The 9389-nt window shown below is 35.9% G+C and overlaps 1 protein-coding gene across 1 annotated transcript in view; it reads right to left on the bottom strand.

Moving 5' to 3' along the window:
• The window catches only part of Pds5b (PDS5 cohesin associated factor B), a 134939-nt gene that overhangs the window by 78375 nt on the left and 47175 nt on the right, over nucleotides 1–9389 (bottom strand). The window contains exons 4-7 of the mRNA XM_029477822.1: nucleotides 8208–8294; nucleotides 8014–8111; nucleotides 7216–7342; nucleotides 1746–1826 (exon numbers count right to left, since the gene is read on the bottom strand). Coding sequence (XP_029333682.1) covers nucleotides 1746–1826; nucleotides 7216–7342; nucleotides 8014–8111; nucleotides 8208–8294 — 393 coding nt within the window. The remainder of the gene's footprint in view (nucleotides 1–1745; nucleotides 1827–7215; nucleotides 7343–8013; nucleotides 8112–8207; nucleotides 8295–9389) is intronic.

Genomic DNA, 9389 nt, shown 5'->3' with positions numbered 1-9389 from the left:
CAAAAAACCAAAAAAAAAAAAAAAAAAAAAAAAAGTACCAAAAATAAGTATGTAACTGAACATAGACTAGGGGTGATATATAGGTCTACTGCCCTTTGCCCACCCCCAAATTCTAAAGAGGACAACAAAACTATGGGCATGTGGGAGAGATCATCTAGTTCTATAAGCAGGAACAGCAGGAAATTAATGTAACAGGAGAGTGTTTTTACATTTATTTATCTGAGATTGCTCAAAATTTGCCTTGGGCCTTTTGCTTATTGTTCACTACCTTTCAAACACACCTCCAAATTCAAAGACTAGCATTACCAACTTAAATCATACAGTCCCAGTAAGCATCATTTTACTCATTTTCCTTTAATTAGTCAAATATTTATTTTCCTAAATCTTAGGAAAAGGGATCAAAACACATCTCACTTGGAGTTATTGGCTTAAATACAGGACCCCAGCTAGGGCTCACCCAGTTTACTAGACCACAAATGGAAATTGTCACTCAAGCACTTGAAATGAGCAAAGCTGAAGTATAATTACAAAGCCTAGGTCTGGGTCTGCATCCCTGGAGTCCAATAAAACCAGTAAAGTCAATAATGACAAACGCAATTCAACCAATTAATGTCAAGCAATACCCATGAGTGAAAAACTGTGAACAAATTTTGGGTCACACAGACAGCCCTGGGCTATTAAGTCATAGCATTAATTCTGTGATTTTGAAAGTTCACCATCAAAATAAATTTTATTTTTCCGACGTGTCACATGCTAGAACTCTTTGAGATCAGAACCAAAAGCAGGATTTCCATGGCTGTCTTCTAGTGCATGTTACTTTTCATGGCATGTCTTTTAAAACTAGAGCTTAAAACTTTTATGCAATACAAAAAATTCTCTTTCAATAAACTTTGGATTAGTAACATACATATAAATAAAAGACTGTCTCACTTTTCTCAAGCAGACAGATTTACATCCTTCTAGCTGCTTGGAGGCAGGTGAGAACAGAAGGCAAGTAGAAAGAACTGTTCCCCAAGTCCAGGGCTATCATTAACACTGAACTCTAGACTTGTGCTCCAAGAGGCAGTCACCATTCACATACAGCATGATATGGATGGTGCCACCTGCAGTGACACAGCTAAAGAACTGTGGAGAGAAAATAAAGCTTAATATAAGTGACATGGCTAAGGAACTGTTTCTTCTAAAATAAATACAAGATAGTCACTCATAAGTAGGGTGATATTTAAAAGGGTTCATGTCACTGCCAATCTCCCTCTTCCTCAGAAAAGGCCTATTTATAGAAATCTCTCTTGGGGATAGCAATACATAAGGACTTCCACAAAACTGCTACTGCGGTCATGCCTGCCTTTAATTTCTAGGTCCTAATATTGGTTCATACCATCCTACTGCACAAATCAATTTCATCTCCAAAAAAATGTAAGCGATGTCTCTGAATATTACAAAGTGCCATACGTTTTATCTAATTACCTTTTAACTCAACTGCTAACATTAGAAACTATTTTACTAAAGGGGGGGGGGGGCTGTTGTCTCTAGGAACCTGAAACAAATAAATAAAGGCACAGACAAGAGTTAGCCTTCTCAAAAATATTAAACAAAAGAAACTTTAGGAGAGGAGAATGGAAATCCAACTCTCACTGGATAAACAGCAACAGAAACTTAAGCAGTGTGAGCCACTTGCTAAGATTTGCTTCCAACAGTCTTTAAATTCTAAACTTAATCCTTCTAAAATCAACTGTGACACTTACATTGGTAATATATGGTTCAATAGCTTGAGCAGTCCTCTTCAGCAAAGCCTTTGCCAAATCATATGCTTGCTTGTTTAAGTTCTGGAAAACACAAATATGGCATTTGTATTATATATGTTTACATAACTAGCCATGTCTGTTAGCCTGCAGAAGTAGGGATCACATCCAGTTTACTACTGTGAGCTTCCTCGGCTCTACCACGGAACATAACTCTAGCCCTGTACTTCAACTTAGGAAAAGCAAAATATTATTTGTATTTTAAAAGCTACTCTTGAGTAAATGGAATGAAAGACATATCCAAAAAAGAAAGAAGGTAAAGTGACTTTTCGTAGAAAAATCAGGCCTATTAGATCGTAAGATCTCTTCCCAGCAAAAATAACTACATTCCTTTCAGATCTCCTTCATAATAGATTGACCATATAGAAATGGTCAAACAATGTTTATTAGATAAAAGAAGTAGTCATCCTAAATATCCTCCCCAATTCAAATGATACAGATGAATACAAATACAGTCTGTTACATGGTAAGTCCAGAAAAACCAAAGCATCAAAAGAGGGCTGACTGCATCTTGGAGTGACAGCTCAGGGATAAAAGCACTTATTAACCTTTCAGAAAACCCAAGTTCCCAACACCCACATCAGTTAGCTCATAACCCTTAACTTCAGCACCAGGAAAACTTGTGCTCTCATCTAATCTCTACACACACACACACACACACACACACACACACACACACACACACTTTTTTGTGACTTGGTTTGTGTGGAGTCCACTTCAGAGTTAGATCTTTGCCTGTAATGTTTCTGTATAGTATGAGTAATCTGAATTTATTTTTCATATCGGTAGTCAACTACCTTAACACAACTGATAGTTGATTATCTCCTAATGATTTGTAGTACATTCTAAGCTTCTAAAATAACTATGCATCCAATTATAAACCTACCATTACTTTCAGATATCCTTTTGTCCATATTACCTAATTATAAATGAAAGACTTCAAAACTCTCTTAACAACAAGTCCCCACTTCTTTATTCTTCTTCAAAATTATTTGGCTGTTATGAGCCATTTGATCCTTTGTGTGAATTTTAGATTCCATTTGTCAAATTTTCTGCTCTATTTCATTAGATCCATATGCAGAAAACTGAAGTCATCATGACATTGTCTCAGTTTATTAAGCCTTCTTCTGTGCTCTGTCAGCCAGCTACAATGCTTTGACACAAAGGTAATGTATAAACCATAAGGTAACATGTTAACCTGCTAAGTGTATCCTAAGTGTTAAGGTTACAAATGAAAATTGGTTTCTGCATATTTCTATCAGTCTTAAACCTACCACATTTAGAGTCTTCTCTGATTTTTCTGGGTACTGTTGTACTTCTCTGAACAATATCATTTGAAAATATTTTCAAGGCTTTTTATCTTTCTAATCTTTGAGAATATTAGTCCATCTTTGTGTATCTAAAAACAAAGCCAATTTGGTTGTTAACAGTGTTACTTTATGCCACTCTGGAAGTGACTACTTTAACTTTTTTTACTGAAGTTGCAAGTCAGTTTTGTACAAAGAAACCCCTGCATCTGTTCTTGTGTGTTTAGCTCTTACAAGTTTCCTCAGGAATCTGTGACTCCCTCTCTTTTCACATACAGTACTGAGTTGACACACTCTCTCCCTTTCCTATACTTTGGAATTCTGGGGATTATTCATTAGACTGTTTGTCTCCTTTAATAGTCAATGGAAGTCTTCTCAAGTCTGATTAGCTTGGGTTCTTTTATTGTTTAAACTTTGTTGTTGTTGCTGCTGCTGCTATCATTGTTGCCTACATATTCTAAGTATTTTCAAGATTTACTAATTTTTTTATTGCTTAATGCATTGGGCAATTGAGAGTTTTCTGAGAATTAGTTTAGTCTAATTTCAAATGTATTCACAGAGATTATCATTCATGAAACTGTCCTTTAATGGTCTCATATTTCTTGTTCGTTTTAACTATATATCTATTTCACCCATTCTTTGATTCAATTTGCTATAATTTTGCATAGTTTTCAAATTACAAATTGAAGTTTTCAAGTAATGTTACTGTTTTCTTATTTCATTTGTATCTACTTGACTGATTTTATTTTGCTTTATATTTTATTCTGATGTTTTATGACTTCTTGCACCAGAAAGGTGTCATTACAATTTATCAAATTAATGATGCTTGACATTAAGCTTGTAGTATTATGTTTCAAATACTCAGTATTTCTATAAACCCTTGGTCTGAACTTTAAATTGACATAAATAGTGAATGTTTCATTCTCTTCCTAACTCATCAATTTCTGCTTTAGGCATTATATAGTAATAACCATGCCTTTACCCCCAATAGACTATATGAGGGCTCAAGGTAAAGATCAATTGGTAGAGTGTATCTGCCTAACGTGGGAATGTCCAGGTTAGACCCCAGCACTATATAACTGAGTATGGTAACACATACCTGTAGGAGCACTCAAGAGGTGAAGACGGGGGCAGTGGTGGCGCACGCCTTTAATCCCAGCACTTGGGAGGCAGAGGCAGGCAGATTTCTGAGTTTGAGGCCTGCCTGGTCTACAGAGTGAGTTCCAGGACAGCCGGGGCTATACAGAGAAACCCTGTCTCGAACTCCCCCCACCCCCCAAAAAGAGGTGAAGACAAAATAATAAAAACCTCAAGGTTATCTTCAGTTACAAAATGAGTCTGAAGCCAGTCTGGAGTACATGAGGTGTCCTGTCTCAAAAACCTACTATGTATAATATCTTGTGTGCATGAATGGACACACATGTTCTAGACAGGAAGGAGTAACATACACATATGTATGTATACACAAGAGGCAAGAGGACAACCTAAGGGTATCACTCCTTCCACACCAACCACATTTCTTCTTTCTTCTCCATTTTTTTCTTCAGCAGGCTGGGCTAGCTGATCCATATGTCACCAACACTCCAGCACCAAGAAAGACTACAAGAACACAATACTACATGTGGCTTTTTTTAGTGAGTTTGGGAGACTAGCTATGGACCTGTCAATAATATTAATATAATTTAACTTTCTTGTTTTTTAGTTTGTAGTTGCCTGTCAAGTCTTTCTCAGTCTTTCCATGGCTGTATTTTAGGTGTTTCTCTTAACATCAACAAACTGGATTATCTCCAGCCTAATGTGACAAACTATGTGATGGGGTAAACTCAAGTCATTTACATTACTGCCAATCTTCTCTTAAAATTCTAAGAATACACTGCAGCCCACAGTCAACCTAAAGCCCACATCTCACTCCTAAGAAGCTTCTCTCCTAAATGTCATTTTATATGTCCAGTTATTGTGAGTTTTCAACTATTATTTTTATTCTATTTTATTTATCTGGAGAGTGTGTGGTGTGTGTGAACAAGCCACTGCAAACATGTGATAGTCAAAGGACAATTTCCAGTAATGGTTCTCTCCTGTGGGCCCCAGGGATCATACTCTAGGTCACCAGGCTTTTATACTGAGCATCTTCAGTGGTCTTAACTCTTACTTTGATGCCCTTAATTTAAAATATACTGTATCTTTAATCCACTTAAGCTTTGTTTGACTATGTTATTCAGTTCAAAAGTGTTCACTAAAGTATAAAGAACTACAATTTTACAAATGACTGAAAGGAGAAAGTCCCCCAACCCAAACTATTCCCTTTAACCTAAGCAGACTAAGGATTAAACTGTAAGGGGCTAATGAGAAGACTCCAGCTCATCTCAGAGATGTCAGATCTCAGCATTCTTGTTCTTACAAGTGTCTGTGCAGTGGGCCAAGGAAAATAGGCCTCAGGAAGTACCATTTGTGTATAGTGTTACTTAAGTGGTGCTAGGAATTAAACTTAGGACCTCACACAGGCTAGGCAAACTGAGCTACCACGGAACTATACAATATAGCCCAAAAAGTGCTTATTTATTTTTCCTTACAAATGGATTTTTTCATGATACTGATCCTCATACCAAACCACAGACAGTTAAAGGCTTGAGACAAAAGACCAAGCTCCCTGGTGGGTCGCCTAAGAGTGTGCCCCTTATCAGAATTTACAGTTGTTTCAAATGATCATGTAACAGGAATCCTAACAATGTGGGCCCTAGAGACAAAGGAGGTACTCTGCACCTCAGGAAGATGTGCAATGTGTGTGAGGAGTATACATTATGTTCCCATGGGGACTAATCTCTACTCTACCTCCTGCCTTCCTTCTCATGGTTGTTATCAGTGACAGGTATATAGCTGAAAGAGACAAATCAGACACCTGAATAGCAACAGACTAGACAGAGGCAATCAGACCCCATATCAACACCTCTGATTTTTCATCTAATAAATATATCATCTGAACTTTTGAGATCTAATCTTAATTTATTGTTGATCCTGTTTACTCTCAGCATTAACAGATTTCCTATATATTTTAAATAATAAATTAAAAATTCATTTCCAATGAAGGATTATTTATAGCAATATAATCTAAGACTAAAACACTATATGCTACAGAATCCTTAAATTTAAACAGAGAAAGAATTTAAACAAATAATTGTTTATACCAGTACTTTCTATGTTCCTCTCTTGAAACTCAGCCCCTTCTCAATCATTCAACTGTCATTCCAACTGCTAACCAGATTCAGACATTTTCAAAAGTCAATACATTCATACATATACAGGGGAAATGAACACACTTCAGGCAGAATCACTCATCACTAACGTCTTTGTCTCTATATTATCCCAACTTTTCGGCTAAGGTCCCAACTGGATCTATGTGGCAACACATAAATTATATAGCAGTGTCTAAGCAGCTATTAACCTACTCCTGTATAAAGTGGTGGGTTTCAGCACCAGAAAAATGAGAATATGACCTCTCCAAGATATGGCTGAGGGGAAAGTTTTTACTGTAGATGCTTGGGAAGCATAGCCAGAGGCATCTGGATGAGTCCAGAGCAGGGAGAACGTAGTCTGCTGAACATGATCAGCAGAATGGACCAGGTCAAGAGAAGAGGGAGGAGGAAGCTAGGAGACAAAAAAAGCACAAAGAGCACATGGTCAACATGGTAAGGCTATTAATGAGATGCTTGGGGCGGAGAGGGGGTGGGGAGGACGGTGAGAAGAGCCAGGGTGCAGCTGAGAGAGCTGGGGAAAACAGCATCCACTTTAGTACACCAACAAGCACCATAGTCTTTAGTCCCAATTTCTTTTGGATCTGAGAACAGTGAGAAATGCACCCTATACAAAACTCACTGACCACAAATATTTTATCACATGAATTAAACCAATTCTTTTTTCTTCATTCAATTGTTGACTAAGAAATGTAAGGAGTTCTGTCATATCTTAAACAAGTATCTTAATAGTATTCAATCAGTAAAGTCTACAAAACTAAGATTAAAGAAGTAAACTAAGATTAATAATAACATAAAAATAAATTCTTTTTTTTAATAAATTCTTAATTAAATAGGGTCTAGACACATTTCACATACCTTATGAGCAGGTACCAGATTTACTAAAACTGTATCTAAGAGCTCCTGAGATACTGTATCACCTTCACAAATGATAGAGCTCATGAGGTCCACCATGTGCATATGAACTTTCTGATTGTGGCCATTGCTGTAACCCAAAACAGTTATTTTATTTCAACTGAGATAGATGCGGTAGAAGTAAATAAACATTGTACTTTATGAAAGTGGTGAGATAAATCTGTACTACTGTCAAGCTTCTTTCTCTCTGGTCTTACAATAATAAAAATGTATTTTTAAACTATATTACTAAATTACTTTCCCCTAATTTTAGCCATTCTTACCACCAAAGTAATTAAATGAAATGCAATCTTAGTTTCTTAAATTTTAAAATCCTATTAAATTTTATAGATAAACAAAAATTTCCAACAACACGATATATTAAAAAGTCAAAATAAGCCAGATGTGATGGTGCATGCCATTGATCTCAGCAACTGGGAAGCAGAAGCAGGCTCTGTGAGTCTCAGGCCAGCCTGGTTTGCGTAGAGTTCTAGCACAGCCAGAGTTCATGGGGAAACCATCTCAATGACAACAAAAAGTTAACATAATATGTAATCAGAAAGAATATAATCCAAAAACTTAGTCTAATTTGCTCTTCTAACAAATACATAATAATAAATTCTATTCATTTAGAACTATATAGAGAATAATTGTAAGTTAATTTATAATCCTAAGGCAATATTTATAACAAGTTTATGTGAATTCACAGTAAACAGAAAAGCTTTACAATTAAAAAGAAATGTTATTTAAAAATCAACTTACTTTATAACTGAGAATAATGTTCTGTAAAGTTGAGTAAAGATTTCATTGCTATCTTCTAACTCAAAGCATATGTTATATGATTTAACCCATGCAATGTTCTAGAAGAAAGAAGTAGGGAAAAGGTAAATATACTAGTTGCTAAAAGTATATAAGAACAAAAAAGAAATCAACTCAAGTAATAATGTATTGCTTACCTCGAGTAAATAAAAATACCTATTAAATTGAGGGCTCTTTGTATCTTCTAGTCCCTTTAGTTGCCTTGTTATAAACATAAATATATCCTTTAAAAAATAAAACAAGGTTTTGCTTAGATTGTGAATGCTAAAAGGAAAAATACATTACACTGATAGGACCAGCTCCAGCTTATTCACCAACTTTGTAAACATGAAAGAATAAATTGTAAACAATGAAAGAAGGGCAGAGTTTTTTACAGTACAACTTTACATAAAGATCCTGATTAGCCAGGCACACACCTTTAATCCCAGCACTGGGGAGGCAGAGGCAGATCTCTGCTGAGTTGAAGCCAGCCTGGTCTATAGAATGTGTTCCAGGACAGCCAGGGCTACACAGAGAAACCTTGTCTCAAAAAACAACAACAAAAAGATGCTTTTATCTTACAAATGAATAGAATGCATGAAAAACATGATACACATTATTATTTTTTAAAGGAAAACATTATACATTCATGCATGCATACATACATAGAGGGAGGGGGAGCGGATAGTATCAATGTACAGAAAAAAATGTTCAGCATCCAACAAATTAAATAAACAAGCTTAAAAAGTAAGTCAAATAAAATCCATGCCATTATTTGAATAAAGGCGTTTCAGTAACTAAGAGCTGAGAACTCCCTTGAAAAAGCACAACACATGAAACAATACAACAATTATGCAGGAAAAAAATTTTTTTGAGAAACATAAAATCCCAAAACAAAATTACCAAGTAATAACTTAATACATCAGAAGCTTAGGCATTTGAGAAAGAGAGATGGAAGTCAGTCTGCCTGGTTTCTTAGCCATCAGCAGACTGCAGAAACTTGCTTCCCTGAATTATTTCTCAAGGTATCTCTAGCTCTCATTTTAGTTTTGTTATTTAGTTTTGTATTATTTTTTTATAATTTCCCTTTGTACTTACCTGGATTTTTAAAGACACTCAAAAAAAATTGTAGCAGTCAAATTTTCCTGGGTTTCAAATGTTTTTGAAAATTGTAAAAACTAATTCCCCAAAGATATTTTATTACAAATAAGAAAAGTGTTCTTTAGCCAGGCATGGTGACTCACGCCTTTAATTTGAGCGCTTGGGAGGCAGAGGCAGGCAGATTTCTGAGTTTGAGGACAGCCTGGTCTACAGAGTGAGTTCCAGGACAGCCAGGGCTA

Source organism: Mus caroli, chromosome 5 (genome assembly GCF_900094665.2).
Source record: "Mus caroli chromosome 5, CAROLI_EIJ_v1.1, whole genome shotgun sequence".
NCBI lineage: Eukaryota > Metazoa > Chordata > Mammalia > Rodentia > Muridae > Mus > Mus caroli.
This window is presented reverse-complemented; position numbering and strand designations above follow the sequence as displayed.